At 40.2% G+C, this 16,050-nt stretch overlaps 1 protein-coding gene across 3 annotated transcripts in view; it reads right to left on the bottom strand.

The window, feature by feature from the left end:
* Nucleotides 1-15,478, bottom strand: part of ranbp10 (RAN binding protein 10) — a 55,056-nt gene extending 39,578 nt beyond the window's left edge. For 2 of the 3 annotated variants that reach the window (XM_061677484.1, XM_061677483.1), the window contains exons 1-2: nucleotides 15,157-15,478; nucleotides 5,081-5,192 (exon numbers count right to left, since the gene is read on the bottom strand). In XM_061677484.1, the coding sequence (XP_061533468.1) occupies nucleotides 5,081-5,192; nucleotides 15,157-15,355 (311 nt within the window). In that variant the 5' untranslated portion in view covers nucleotides 15,356-15,478. Of the gene's footprint in view, nucleotides 1-5,080; nucleotides 5,193-8,999; nucleotides 9,093-15,156 lie in introns of those variants that run through there. The other variant, XM_061677485.1, reaches the window with a different exon arrangement.
* Between the last annotated feature and the right edge of the window lie 572 nt (nucleotides 15,479-16,050).

Genomic DNA, 16,050 nt, shown 5'->3' with positions numbered 1-16,050 from the left:
GTACCTGCGTTGTAAACGGATCCTGTGTATCTTTCAGCAAGTGTGTGACGTACAGTCCACTCCAAAAGTATTGGAACGGCAAGGTCAATTCCTTTGTTTTTGTTGTATACTGAACACATTTGGGTTTCAGATCAAAAGATGAATGAGACCTTCAAAAATAAATATTCACACACACAAACGCCGCAGTAACACATATAGACAGATAATATAGCAATAAACTCCAGTATATATGTTTCCTAATCTGTGAAAAACAAGTTTATTAAAGTTTCTTCTCTGACTTTTTTTTCTTTTAGCTTACAGAAATGTGTACCTCCATGCATGCATCGCACTACACAGCCCTTAAGGGGGCACGGGAAACTTCTGGTCGCAGTTGCTGGCAGGGTGGATTTTAGTGTAAGACCAGGAAAATTTGCATGAGCTCTTTCCCAGAATGCATTGCTCTAGTTCAAGTAAATTTCATCATGCTTTGACTCCATTAAAATACGTTTGTGATAATTTGTACAGACAGGGTTTGATAGTGGTGTGGTTTTTAGTCGTTTATAGTTAAATTGGCATTTGTTTTAGTCCTTAAATTAGTGCTGCTTTTGGTGGCAATCTTGCATCCTTACTAAGAATAGAGTGATGTAGCCTATTAGTACCACCTACAGGCCCTAGGAAATCTATGAATGTCAGCTGGTTGGTCCACTGGGTGCCTGCATTCATCTTTTGATCTGAAACCCTATGCAAGATGGCGCCTACCCGTGTGGTCGCCTCGGTTACGTGCTCTTTAGTATTGTTTTTGTTTTTCGTTCGTCTTTGGAGACATTACACGACTCACTTACACAAGGGGAGACTTGTTAAGCATCAAGGAGGCCACTCCGGACTTTCTATCCCCAACTTTCGCAAATCCGCAAAATTTTTTCCCCGAGTTGCTCACCGGAGCAGCGACCACGGTCTTTGGCGGAGGCGACGCCGCCACAGAGGAAAGCGAGCCGGCATCCAGGTGAAACGCCACAAGAGAGGATACAGACTGGCGTTTCCGTCCATCCACCTCGCGAATCTACGCTACCCAACAAAATGGACGGGCTTCATCTTCTGATAAAGACCAGTAAAGACTTCGGACGTTCCACCGCCATGTGCTTTACGCAAGTCTCCGTAGTCTCTTTGTGACGCTGTACCCGATGGCGCAGTCATACTTCCGCTTCCATCTTCACAGGGCAGACCGCGACATGGAATCATCGGGGAAAACAAAAGGCGGCGGGATATGCTTCTAGATCAACGAAAAATGGTGTACGGTCGTCACGGAGCTCAGCACAGACTGCAGCCCGCATTTGGAGTTGCTGTTTTTGAACTGTAAGCCATTCTACTCGCCTCGCGAGTTCGTATCATTCATTCTGGCTGGTGTATACATTCCGCCTAAAGCTAACAGGAATGCCGCACTGCTAATGTTTGCCTAACAAGTAAACGAAATTGCAAAGTCTCACCCCTCATTATTCTAGGGGACTTTAACAAAGCTAAACTCAACCACAAACTCCCTAAATACAAGCAGCACATCAATTGTCACACCAGGGAAAATAACATTTTAGACCACTGCTATTCTACGGTAAATAACGCATACCGTGCCAAACCTCGTGGAGCCCTAGGCTCGTCTGATTACTGCTTAATTCACTTAATACCGACATACAGGCAAGAACTTCAATGCGCAAAGCCTACATTGAAAACAGTGAAAAAGTGGACCAATGAAGCAAAGATGGATAAAGCTGTTTAGACTGAACAGACTGGAGTGTCTTTGAAAATTCACCTGGCAGCCTGGATGAATATACAGACACTGTCACATCCTATATCAGTTTCTGTGAAGAGGTTTGTGTACCAACAAAGTCATTTCGCACATTCAATAACAACAAGCCGTGGTTCCCCACAGGGCCCTGTATAATCGAGCTAGAAACCAGCTGACTAAAGAAATTAACTTTGCAAAGAGAAACTATGCAGCAAAGTTGGAAAAACAGTTTTGCGCTGTAATTCAGTCTGGCATGCATTACAATCGCTGACCAATTACAAGCTACGATCCCCCCAAGCTGGGAACAATAGCACACTAGCCAACAACTTGAATACCTTCTACTGCAGATTTGAAAAGGACACTTTCACTGCTGTTGGCCACTGATACCAGAGTAGCATCTGCCCCATTTTCACACTGACTGAGGAGTATCTGCAACATTTGCACAATCAACATTGTCCCAGATTATCGCACTAGTTGTCACTTTAAACTGCATACACTCCTTGAAGTCTCAGCGCCCTTTGCACAATGGTCATTGCACCGGACTATTGCTAGATAAGTCATTCGAACTGCTCTGAGTGATAAAGGAACCTTCATCTTTTTGCACAATTGTCAAAAAATAAATTAATTAATGTGTACCGTCATTACCAGATAACTATCAACCCTTTATTGCTCAGTGACTGTTTTTCTCAATGTCTTTATGTCTCAAAAGTGTTCTCTGTCAATTTACTGTTCTCGTACTGGAGCGGCTCCAACTACCAGAGACAAATTCATTGTGGGTTTTTTTTTGGACATACTTGGGAAATAAAAATTATTCTGATTACGTAGCATACGCAATGATGTAATTATTCCAAATAGGATCGATAGGGCAATCGCTTAAAAATTCAAATTCAGAGAACAATTCCACAGAATTGTTAACTTTGGAAAGGTTCTCACAGAGTCTCGATTTTTGATACCCATCCCTTTGATACACAAAAGTATATTATACTGTAGCGGACATGGTCCCGTAACCTGAAGTGCCACAGTGACTCCCCCACTAATTGATAAACTGCATTCTTCCAAGCCGCCCTGCTGTGAGACGGCCACTAAAAGGACACCTGTCGTATGTCAAATGGACCCTAAATTAATTAGCAGGTCCCCTCGAAATCTTGTTTTACAGGCATCCAAGAGTCCTTTTCTTTGTTTGAACTGACAGCAACCAAAAGGTGGGGATATCTTCTCCCCATTAGGAACAATTGCTGGGACACGGGTGCCACCCACTGGCATGTGAGAGTTAGTGCAAGGTGGACTCAATGGTTTCGGTAAACTAAAGATAAAATGTCTGTTGTGATATTTCACGAATTCTGGGGAAATATTCCAAATGTATGCCTTGATGTCTGTGTCAGTATGTCAACTTTACAGGTGCCGCTGCAAGATTCTGAGAACTGTTTGTCTTGATCTGAAGCCCAACAGCATGAAGGGTTGCATTGAACCATAAGCAGTTGATTTGCCAAGACAAAAGTTAAAACAATAATTTTATATGCTTAATGTATGAGTAAGAGTGCAAAGTTGGGAGTGTTTTAGATTAATATATGATTTTTAAACCCATTGTATGTGTTAAAATTGTTGACTAGATTCAAGCTGATGGGTGTGGTCTTTCTGCGGTTTCCGCCGTCCTTTTGGACATGCACCCGGGGTATATAACCTCTGACTCCCGCCGCTTCTGCTCTCTCGTTTATTTTTCTCATGTCCTGCTAATCTCACCAGCCACGGGGTGGCCTCGGCCAACGCCCTTCCTATTCCGTTGTCCTCCGGTGATACCAGGCGCCACTAAGTGGGCGAGCGCCCGCCTCCACCCGACGGCTGCGTTTTCGATCGAAGAAACCGGCCATGGGGCTTTGATCGTTTTTTTTCTAGCCGTGATCGGTCGCCGGAGCCTCAGCAAGCAACTACTGGCATCCCGTACCGGTCACGCATGCAGCTGGGAGCAAGAGCTGGGCCTGCCACAAGGTTAATTGTCAGGAAAGTTAAGGGCACACCCAGAGGGGACAACAATTGTTCTTCTTCTCTCTTCTCTCTTTTGTTTTATTTGTCTTCTTCAACTGAGATGTCCGGAGAAAGACCATCCCCACCGACCAACTGATCTACAGTCGTGAGTACAGCACAACAAGCATTGCTAGAATGTACAACAATAGTGCCTAATAAATTTGGGCAAATTACTAGTTTCACACAAAATCCCAACCTCTCCCAACCTTTTTTGACAAGATTTTCGATGGGCGATATCACACAAAAGCGTTCCCCGAAAGGGCAATTTTATCCAGCACAAAAAGCTCAATTTCTCCGGAACCAATCATCCGATTTTGAAATTCTTACTGTGTATTACTCAGGTTGAAGTGGCCATTCCAACCAGACTTTGCATTTTAACAGATTGTCATTTTTGGTAAATCTTGTCACGTTGCTAGTAAAACTATTTTTTAGTTTTTTTTATATGGTATCTGTAAGGTATGGTATTTGTGTGGATGAGTGGTGGGAGGGGATTGATTTTAACACTGTAAAGCACTTTGAGATGTGTATCTTTGAATGAAAAGTGTTCTATAAATAAAGTTTGATTTGGTTTGAATAAACGCAGGTGCCTTGTAATGGAACTGGCACTGTGACAATTGTCTGGTGCTGGCCACGCCCACAGCAGTTATTTGGGTGTGCTTTCCCAAATTTTAAACGCAATGCTTAGTTGAGGTGAGAGGTGACGAGCAGGTAGGGACATACTGATTGCCCCCCAGCTCAGGGCCTGCATGTTGGTGTTCACCCTGATTAAGGAGAGGGTAGCCTCCTTAATTAAGGAGAGGGTAGCCTCCCTCAGCCTTGGGGAGGTTTGTGCCCATGCATCAAACAACAGCTCAGAGTACCCACCTATTTTGCAGTGCAATACTGAACAAACACCAAGTTCAAGCCTAAGTATAAACTTGGCACAAGAACACTGTCAGCTGCAGTTCTATCATCGACTTTGTGGTCGTATCATCGGATTTGTGACGTCATGTCTTGGACTTTTGGCGAAGAGCAAGGCAAAAGCATCAACTATCCGTCACCTAGTGGCCTCTGATGGTAGGGCAGTCCTGGCAAACCCAAATATATTGAAAGTCTGCTGGGAATGTCTGACAGAGACCCATCAGAAGGCATATCAACTGCCACCACTGGTAAATACAGCAGTGTTTGAGTGAATATAAAACATTTCTTACCAAGGCTTGCATTTTGAAACAGTTGCAGCAACATGAAGTAGAAACTTCACAATCTAGATAAATGACAAGTAGGGAAATGCACTAAAGATTATATTTAAAGGTGTCTACTTACCCATCACGACCTTTACTGACAATTTTGACTTCAAAATAGTAGATCCCACAGGCAGCAGGAATTGGATGCGTGGCTCGTACGGACGCGGCATCCTTGTGATTTTTGCCATGCCCTGCAAGTGGGGAGGAGGAGAAAAAATAAATTAAATTAAATCAACCTTATAGAAGCAAAGTTGCATGCATTCATGTCAGGCTTTATAGTATATTTTCTGCTTTACACTCACACATCTTTTTGAGTGTTGACATGTACTCTTTTTATTATTTAAACAAAATGGACAGGCATGTCCATTTTAGATGGTTGAACATTTACAGCACAATCACAATCAAAGTACCGTATTTCTCGTGTTTAATGCGCATTTTTTTCAAAAAAAATTGTCAAGTCAATAGTGCGCATTATATATAGGTATAGGGGAAAATGGAAAAAAACTTTCCCATTTTATAAATGGAGGCCGCCATCTAGTGGTTATGAAAAAGCTGTATACTTTCATTCCAATATGACTGCATATATGTACAGTGGTGCTCATAAGTTTACATGCCCTGGCAGAACAGTGTGTGTGTGTGTGTGTGTGTGTGTGTGTGTGTGTGTGTGTGTGTATATATGTGTGTGTGTATGTGAAAAGCAGGCCTTTCTCATCTTTTTAAGTGTGAGACCTTGCACAATTGGTGGCTGACTAAATACTTTTTTGCCCCACTGTACATATTATATATTGTAAAAATTATTGTGAATTATTTGTTTCTGTACCAGTATTTACTTATTTCAAGGATTTCCCCTTTGGAGGCATAATCTCATTTTCAAGAGGGTGCTTTCAACACAATGATCAATATACAAAATGATAAAAGTAAATCAAAATCATAACACGCGCACACAGATAGGAAGACAAAATATAGTATTTGAGCTTTGATTGCAATTCCCAGGCCGACCATTAAGGGGTGTGACCGTTTTATGAGTGGGAAAAGTTCTCTCTGTTTTTGTCAGTTTGCCCTGAACAACGGTGAAGTTGGCATGTTCCCTCGTTCATGAAATTATTGGTTATTATTAATTATTATGTGTTTTGCTGTGAAATATTAAGAGGTTTAGCAGAAGAATTGTTGATAGAGACATTGTTTAGGCTATACTAAACTAAACTCATTGATTTTCATTATTAGCTGCTAAGCTAATGTGCTAAACTAAGCCACGGTTTTCCAGTGCACTTGATGTATTTTAATTCTTGCAAATTAGGTTTTTACTTTCTTAGATGCTTGGAACAAGCACCTGTGTTTATGTGCGGAGACAGTAGTAAGAACTGTAGCCCGTTTGGATTAATTTTGGTAGTTACACTCGTAGACTTTACACCGATTTTATCAGGCTGATCGGTATCGGACGATATTTACCATTTTATGCTGACTGGCTGATCGTCTTTAATATCATAATTCATTGATCGGCTCCGCAAAAGACATTTACTCCGCGTCGCCATCGTGCACAGTATATTTGAATCCAAATGTGAATCCAAATCCAAAAGCGAATCCAAAAGCGAATCCAAAATTTTTAGCCTTGTCGCGTCTTTTGACGCAGTATTGTAAATAGCTGACGGCCAATAAAGTTATGAAGAAAAGAAAAAAACATGTCGGCTGTGTGGAACAGACAACACGTAATGCCCGGCCGGATCAAACTACAAGACAAATTTGCTCTTTTACAAGACAAATTTGCTCTATGTCAGACTACTGCAATAAAATCTTGTATTCCGATACCACCGCATTCCGTTTTTTTACGATCATTGGGCTTTATCTTGTCAACTCAAATACGACCGGATACACTCGTTACCGTGGCGACGACAACAAGAGTGGAGCGCGCCGACGGTATTATAAGAACAAAATGGGGAAAAACGTGTGTTGGTGGTCACCGGTGCTCAGGACAAGAGAAGACGTTCGTTTAAGGCTTGCTTGAGGTATGTTCCCATACGTTTAATACGATACGGCTCGCAAGCAGGCAACAAACCGTTATGTAGCCTAGCAAGCTAGTCGTACCACGAACGGTTGGACGTAAACATGCCGTCGTTCTGTCGAATAACGCTCTAAAGTTTCGGTGTGGGTGAAGTAATTTAATTAAAAATAAAGTAATTTAATTACAGTAAGTTAGGACCCATTATTTCTGTCATGTAACGTTGGTTTGACCTGAGTGAATTGAATACACGATCTGACTCTGATTTCCAATCTTTTTCGAGTCAAGGAACATATTTTACAATTGAAGAATCTCACGGAACACCAACAAACAAAAATGTCACAAATAGTGGATACCTTAATAACTGTATGTACTTCCTGCCAGCAAATAGAAGACCATTTATCATTTGTTCTGTCTGTCACTATGCCTCACTGGCATAAATAGAGGAACACAGATACATTATTTTTTGTAAATATAATTGTTTGAGCAATTAAGTACACAAGTATATACAGTAAATGAACAGGTCATTTAAATAGACACATTCCTCCATCTTGTGATCGGATCGGTGATCGTTTTTTTTCAAACTCGCTGATCGGCCCGAAAAATCCTGATCATGTAAAGCCTATTCACTAGTAGTGAAGGCTTTGGGGCATAGTTATAAGACACCTGCTTTATGTGGCTCCTTTATGTTTAATTTGACGTATATTGTTTTTGTTTATTACAATCTAATTTATATATTATACAGTGATGCTAATATTTTGTTTATTCTGTATGTTACAGAACCACACACACACTCACATAAAAAACGTTTGATCGAATAAAGAAACTTAAAAGATCCAGCCAGCCTATCAATTGTATTCTAACCGATGCACAATCCACAATCACAACACTGCTGAACCAGATACTCATAGTAAAGTCTCCATAACGCATACACACACGCAAATATTTTAATAATTTTGTAATTGATTTATTCTTCATCATCATTATGAATATGTGCAATTACAATGCCTTGATTTTAGTGAGGGTAGAACATCGCCATGAGTGCAATTGTACTAATAATTTATTTAAGGGGCTTAAACAATACAAAAATGTTACATACGAAGTAATCACTAAAACCTAACGAATTATATCATGAATATACGGGGCCACAAGTTCTGACAGGGTCACCACAACTTGTCTCCAGCACTCAAAAAGGCTCAACTTCGGACCCTGTGGATGGATGTTTGGATAGTGTGTGTGTGTGTGTGTGTGTGTGTGTGTGTGTGTGTCCCTCCCTTCCTCCCTCCCTCAGATGTTTGTCATTGGCTGACAATCCACGGTAGGGTTGGGAATCGAGGATCGAGAACCAACTGGAAGAGGGACTAACATTCCGGTTCTCCCGGAATCGTTCAAATTACAAATTTTTGGTTCTCGGGTTTTATGCCGACAATCCGCCGACCCCGAAGAAGAACGTGGCGAAAACCAACGAAGAAAAATGCGCACGAAGACATGCTTGTGCCCAACAGCGGCAGCGAACAAAAATTTCTCTTAACTTTGTTAAAATAAATGAACAGTCGCCTCAGGGCAACACTTGGATTAAGATTTTATTGTGAAAAGGAGGCTCTCGTGATGTGTAGAAGTCTGACGTGCTCCGTGCCATTCCGAGCCTCAGCCTACACCGCGCAGAACTTCAGTGGGTGAGTGTGAAACAATAAAATACGTCTATGCCAATATTGAGGCAGCAGGGTTAGGGTTAGGCCAACAATTTAAACGGCGGATTGCACTCTTGCACTGATGGTTTTTGGAGTTTATTTCAGTCTTCAAACCAATGTAAGAACTTATGACAGACACAAAAATAAAAATTTAAATTTATATAGCTGTATATTTTACCATACAGGAAAGAAAGTGGAAACACTCACATTACAAGCTCAACATTGCGCTAAAACGTCACAAAAGGTCAAACTAGCAACTTTACATCACGTGACTAGCTGCGTTGTTGTCTCATAGTATCACAAACACTAACCTTGTGCCTCATCGGTGGGTAGGTAAAGGAATCAACGTTTTACATAGCATTTGTTTCCATTCGTTTCTCTTTGTCATGCCGATTCGTTTTACTTTTGTTTTTACCGGTGTCATGTGAAGTTAACTTTTGTGCCAAAATGCTGAGCTCCGGGGCACACCCTTCAAAGTAAAAGGTTACATGCTTAAAACAGGAAGTCAAGTTCAAACATATAAACCATTTGACGTGATAATGATTGATAATGATTGGAATCAACTTCTTAAACACCTAACCTAAAATTCCATTGCAACATGCAATTTTTTGCCAACAGTTTGTTGTCCCATTTCTGTCGGGCCAATTATATACCACTCGTGCACTCACTGTAGTACTCTCGCCACGCTGCACTATTTGCATATCTGTTGTTGACCAATACTGGCCACTCATGCCAGAGTAGCTTCTGCTCCATTTGTACACTGACTGAGGAGTATCTGCAACATTTGCACAATCAACATTGCCCCAGATTATCGCACTACTCGCTTGAAGTTTCTGAGCCATTTGCACCATGGTCATTGCACCGGACTATTGCAATATTAGTCATTCGAACTGATCTACGTGCTAGAAGACTCTGCATCTTTTTGCACTATTGTCAAAAAAGAATAATGTACCGGCATTACCAGATAACTAGCAACCCTTTATTGCTCAGTGACTGTTTTTGTATGTCTTTCTGTCTCAAAAGAGTTCTCTGTCAATTGACTGTCTGTTGTCGTACTAGAGCGGCTCCAATTACCGGAGACAAATTCCTTGTGTGTTTTTTGGACATACTTGGCAAATAAAGATGATTCTGATATAACAGTTCCAAATAACTATTTTAACAATGGTATATTTAACTTTTAGCTGAAACATTAATTAATGAATACTTAGTCAATTGGGTTAGTTAAACACACTTTGCCTTTTAGTTTGATATTGATACTGATTATAAAGAACCTTGAGTCAAATGAGGGCTCGTAAGAAAATGGATGTTCATAATTTGCCTGCCCCTGATTTAAACGATGCAAACTTTTTCACCCAGCCCCCGAAAAGAATCAGAATCGAGAATAGTTTTGAACTGGAATCGGGACCGTAATCAAACGATGCCCAACCCGCAAATAGGTTTGTGATTGGCTAAGATGTATATGCAAATGCGAGAGGGAAAAATCGAAACCATTATTGTTAATTTTGCGATATCACTATCTTTAATGTTCATAACTAGATATCAGCAATGACATATCGTTCAGCTCCAATGATTCACAGATAAAAAAATTATTGGCCGAAACCGAAAATGGGGAAACCCATGCCAAAAGCCAAAAATACCAAACAAACACCAAATGAAATCATTATGCCAATTATTAGTAAAACTGCACTTTTGGCTATGACTCCAGAGCTGCCAACATATGAAGCTGTATTTAATACGTCACCATTTAAATATATGTATGTTTATAATAAGTATTTAACATCATTATTTTTCTCACTAAATATATTTCCAAAGGTGCTATTGACATGAAAATTTCACCAGATGTTGGGAACAACCCAAGTCATCCATACATACAAAAAAGGTCAAACAAATGAGCTCAGAAATTAAGTTGTGTGTAATAATATGAAATGACACGGGGAAAAGTATTGAATACATGAAGGGAGGCGCAAAAAGGCATGGAAAGCCAACACAACACCTAAAATCTATCAATAATCAAACAAAAATATAGTCCCTTGTCAGTGCAAATGAATATCAGCTGTTTCAATCCTAATTGAAGGCCTATAAAAAGGTCTCATTGCCAAGGTGTGAGTCAAGACACATCTCATGATGGGTAAGAGCAAATAGCTGTCTCAAGACCATCGCAAACCAATTGTTGCAAAACATAACGATGGCAATGGCATTGGTTACAGATGCACATCTAAGCTTTGAATGTTCCAGTGAGCAGGGTCGGGGCCATAATACATAAGTGGAAAGCCAATCATACCACCATAAAATCCTCCTCGAACCCTTGCGCCTGCCTTATCGAACCCCTGGGGTTCGATCGAACGCAGTGTTTCAAGGTTAAGAAACACTGCGTTAGAGAGATACAGTAGTAGTATGCTTACGATGGTACTACTGAGTCTGTACTTCTCAAACCCAAGATCTCAGGTACATATAACAGACAACTTGGAATTAATACGGTCGTGACTGATGTGTTTTGATTACCACAGAAACTTAGCTTAACCCAAGAATATGCGATGCTAGCATGCTGCTAGCCAGCCTTTAAAAAGTGGGAGGCATATACACAAACTGTATATTCCTACACTGTTTACAAGGGCCGCATGACATTGGAGAGAAAAAAATTAGATGGCAATTTTTTTAAAACCTGCTATATATATTGCAATGTGAAATAATACAGGATCAGTCTTGGGAAAGTTCATTTTCTATGCAAACTAGTTCAAAGTTCAGTTCACCATTCCAAAAATGAATTAAAATGCCATGAAAAAGTATTGGCCCCCCCGTCTCAAATTCTTATATTTTTGCATAGTTTTCCCAATTTAATGTTTAAGACCATCAAACATATGTAAATATCAGACAAATATAACCCAAGTGAACTTAAAATGCTGTTTTTAAATTATTTTATTTATTAAGGAAACAAAAATATTAGAAGTTACCTGGCCCTGTGTGAAAAAGTAATTACCCCCCCCTCCCCCCCATTGTTAAATTATGAATTAATTGTGGCTAATCACAATTTTTTGTTATTTTTCACTGATCACTGCTAAGCATGATTACCTCCAGACCTGTTCAGTCAAGAAATTGCTTCAACAGAATATGTCCGGACAAAATCAAGTCAAATAAAAGATCTAAAAATGCTGAAAAAACCTGACACAATCCAAAGAAATTCCAGAACCGTCAAGAAATAAAGTAATTGACATCTATCATTCTGGTAAGAGTTAAAAAAAAATAAAAAAGCCTTTTCTAAAGCTTTAGTATTCCAGTAAACCTTAGGGAGAGCCATTATCCTCACATGGAGAAAACATGGAATAGTGGTGAACCCTCCCAGGAGTGGCCGGCCTACAAAGATTATTACCCCAAGAGAACAGCAATGACTCATCTAGGAGGCCACCAAGGAACACAAGACAACTTCTAAAGAACTGCAGGCCTCCTTTGCCCCAGTTAAGGTCAGTGTTCATGACACAACAATACAGAAGAGACTGGGCAAAAATGGAATATCCATAGCAGCATTCCAAGGCGAAAACCACTGCTGACCAAAATGAACAAATGCTTGTCTTAAGTTTTGGGAGAGAAAAAAATAAATAAATCTGAATGCTTCCCAAGATTTGGGAGAATATTATATGGGCGGACGAGATGAAAGTTGAGCTTTTTGAAAGGTGTGTGTCTCGTTACATCTGCCGTAAATGTAGCACAGCATTTCAGAAAAAGAACATCATACTAACAGTCAAACATGGTGGTGGTATTGTGAGGGTCTTGGGCTGCTTCAATCCTTCGGGACCTGGACAACTTGCTGTGATTGGTGGAACCATGAATTCTGCTCTGTAACACAAAATCCTGAAGGAGAATGTTCAGCCACCAGTTTGTGACCTCAAGCTGAAGACCACTTGGCTTCTGCAGAAGGATAACGATCCAAAACACACCAGTACCTCAACTACTGACTGGCTAAAAAAATAAAAATAAAGAATGAAGGTTTTGGCGTGCCCTAATCAAAGTCCAGACTTTAATCCGATTTAAATGCAGTGACATGACCTTAAAAAGGTCGTTCATGCTCTAAAACCCTCAAGTTTTTCTGAATATAATTTTGCAAGGAAGAGTTGGCAACAATATATCCACAGAGATTTGAAAGACTCATTGCCAGTTATAGAAAATGCTTTATTTCAGTTGTTGCTACTAAGGGTAGTCTAACCAGTTATTAGGTTTAGGGGACCATTATTTTTTCACACAGGCCCAGGTAATTTTGAATAGGTTTTTTTTCCCTTCATAAATGAAATCCCCATTTAAAAACAGGATTTTACGTTCACTTGGGTTATATTTGTCTGATATTTACATTTGTTTGATGACCTTAAACATCAACGTGGGGAAATTATGCAGAAATATAAGAATTTGAGAACGGGGCCAAAACTTTTTCATGGCACTCTACTTCTGTTTGACCCAGTTTTGTACCCGCTTTGTCCATATTTGGCTTAGACTGCCAGCTTCCTCTGATTGGTTGTCGCTGTAGAAAACCCACTTGTGAGAGCACACGTTTGTGATGTTGACAGCATTAGCTCAGGGGTGGCGAGGGAGGCGGAGATCTTCGCTAGTGATGTGGATAAGCTCCATGGAGGAGTGACACTCTCTCGCACTGCACCATACTGTATCACAATCCTGATAATTTTTGGATTCATGGCTATGCAAAAAATGAACTATTTCAATATTTTTCATTGCCATTGGGACTTGATCCTGAAAATCAAAGTCCTTACAGCCTGATCAGTGGTTGCTGCCCTTTGTTTCTGATCTGTATAATCCACTAAAGTAGTAGTAGACAAAATGCATGAATCGCTACATGTTTCCGCTGTAACTGTGCTCGATTGATTAGCTTTGTATGAAAGAAGAGTTCAAAGTTCATACTTATTTGTCTTGACGCAGCTGTCCGCCTTGAACAGAAAAAATTGTGACTTTGGTCAAAATAGCATGCAAACCACAAGGGTGAGGGAGTAGGACAGTAGCTGGAGCAACCAGCAAGGAGATATCTAAAAGGGGCGTATTATATTTATCATCCCGAAACACTTCCAGAATACATTAATTGAGGAATTTTTCATACACATTGTTTCGCAAATATCTCAACCATAACATGACATGTTTTGAGTAAATGTAATCTAGATTAAATCCCAGTATTAGTAGCAAGGTCATTATCAGAATACTTCAACATCATAAAAGTGTAAGATATATTCAATCAGATCATGCTTCTGCCAAATTCTGCATGATATAATCGGTAGATTATATCCATCTCTGCACGACAGCCTAGATTTGAACAAATGCAAGGCTTTTAGCTGCTATGCACAAACACAAGGACATTTATCAGGTATGTAACTTGTGAAACAGCGTAAATTACAGTGCATCATCTTATTTGATTTATGTTTAAGTGGTGAAAACAGAATTCAGTGTCTTGATAGTTTGACCTAATAAAAAATTGAAAGGCCTTTGAGCATGCCTTGATAGAAATATCACATTGTTAACCATATGAAATTTAAAAAAAAATAAATGACATTCAACATATCTGGATGGGCGAATGATTCTACTACAACTAGTTTCCGTATAAGGCAAATGTCGACGATCAGATTGACAAGATCGGTGCATTTGGCCTTGATGCGCAGAGGCCTCCACCTTGGCAGCAGCTGTTGAAAACGAGCTGGTTCCCTGTAAAGAGGCATCAGTGTGTTGTTGTGTTCGGGACACATTCGGATTCAACTGAATTTGGGCCGTTTGTCTCATGAGGCACGCCGTTCAGCTATTTTTTTTTAGAACGAGAAGGCTGTCAAGTATGAGTATTCTATTTTGAGTGTTAGTTCGTGACAAAAAAAAAAAACGAAAAAAAAAAACCGTTCCACTCAGTACTGTCGTGTTAAAGGTTAACACGTATGGTTCGTATCCATTTTGTGGCCTATTTATTCTGTGATCCTAGCATAACACTTGCACGTTAGTCACAAGTCAAAACTAGATTCGGAAACGTTGGTTAGCCTAGGCTAACTACCGTGCTTGCATAAGTGATAGCTGTTAGCTATAGCTCCTAAATACCATCATAGTCCCTAATGTACATCACAAATTGTGTCTTTGATCCACAAGTACAATCTCGGGAGTGCGTCAAATACAATGTCATGTCACTGCAAAAAAAAAATACAAATAAAAATAACCAACGACATTAGTGATAAATAGGAAAGGAAGCAGTGTTGATGAAGTGTGAATTTCAATATTGTTATTGGATGTGTTGTCGAGTTGAGTGAGTTCACCATTTCGGCATTTGTCTGCTCGTTTGAGAAGCAAGGGCAGAAAGGCAGTTTTTACTGGATTCACCACTCACACCGTCAACATGGTTAAAGAGTGAAAGACATAACCTTCGTGACAAATACGAGCTAAGGCACTTTATCGGTGTGACTTACGTTACTACTCCACACAGCCTAAAGGCAAATCTCTCACCTTTGTAATGGACCCTCAGGTTGTTCTGTGACAGCCCGATATAGCTGTATTTATCCTTGGGACTCCATGATCGGGGTAAAGGGGTCTCTTCCTCGTTCACGGCCGGGTAAAGCCGCTTGAGTCGCTCATTCAGCTCGTGTTCTTGGTAATTAAAAACAGGATCCCCCAACGACAGGCTCCCCGTACCAAGCTCTGACATTTTTGGCTCGTGTGTGGTCTCTTAATGTCCGTTTCTTTCTTTGCAAAGCCCCGTGTCACTCCACTGGAACTGTACGCTGAAAGTGAGAGGGACTGTGAGGAGAAAATAGCAGCGGTGTGACATCCCCGGATAAGCGATAGAATGTAGTCACTGTAGGCTGTAACAGTGCCCTGTGGGTATTGTAGTTTTCAACTACGCTCTTTCATCATAACATTTCCAGAAAAGACTACACTGCTTCGCTACCGCCCCCTCAGGGGTCCTTCACTACCGAGGTGCCGAGAAAAATGTAGTTTTTCTAATTGTATGGGGTAATGCGTTTTCTGCAGACTTTTGTCCAGGTTCACGTTACAAATATTCACTCTTCATATTAGATATGTAAATCACGTAAAGTTCTATACCATTTATGTGTGAAATTCATACGTTGACGTAATAACGCATACATTAGAGAAAGTAAAATACAAATATGGCGTGTGATCCCACAATAAAAACTTGTCATAGCTTTTTAAAGCGATCAGGTTGCAAGTGATCTAAGTGGCTTTTTGTGTTATTTCAATTTCGAACTTTCACAAATATTACGATATTAGTTGCAGTTGTTGTAAATCTTTAACTGGTGTTTTTATTGCTGTATAATATTCGTCATATGCATTCTCTCGAAGAAAAAGCTAAGTTTGCGTTGTTTTGAGAGCTTCTTTCCT

The sequence above is a fragment of the Phycodurus eques genome, chromosome 5, assembly GCF_024500275.1.
Source record: "Phycodurus eques isolate BA_2022a chromosome 5, UOR_Pequ_1.1, whole genome shotgun sequence".
In the NCBI taxonomy this organism is placed as follows: Eukaryota; Metazoa; Chordata; class Actinopteri; order Syngnathiformes; family Syngnathidae; genus Phycodurus; species Phycodurus eques.
This window is presented reverse-complemented; position numbering and strand designations above follow the sequence as displayed.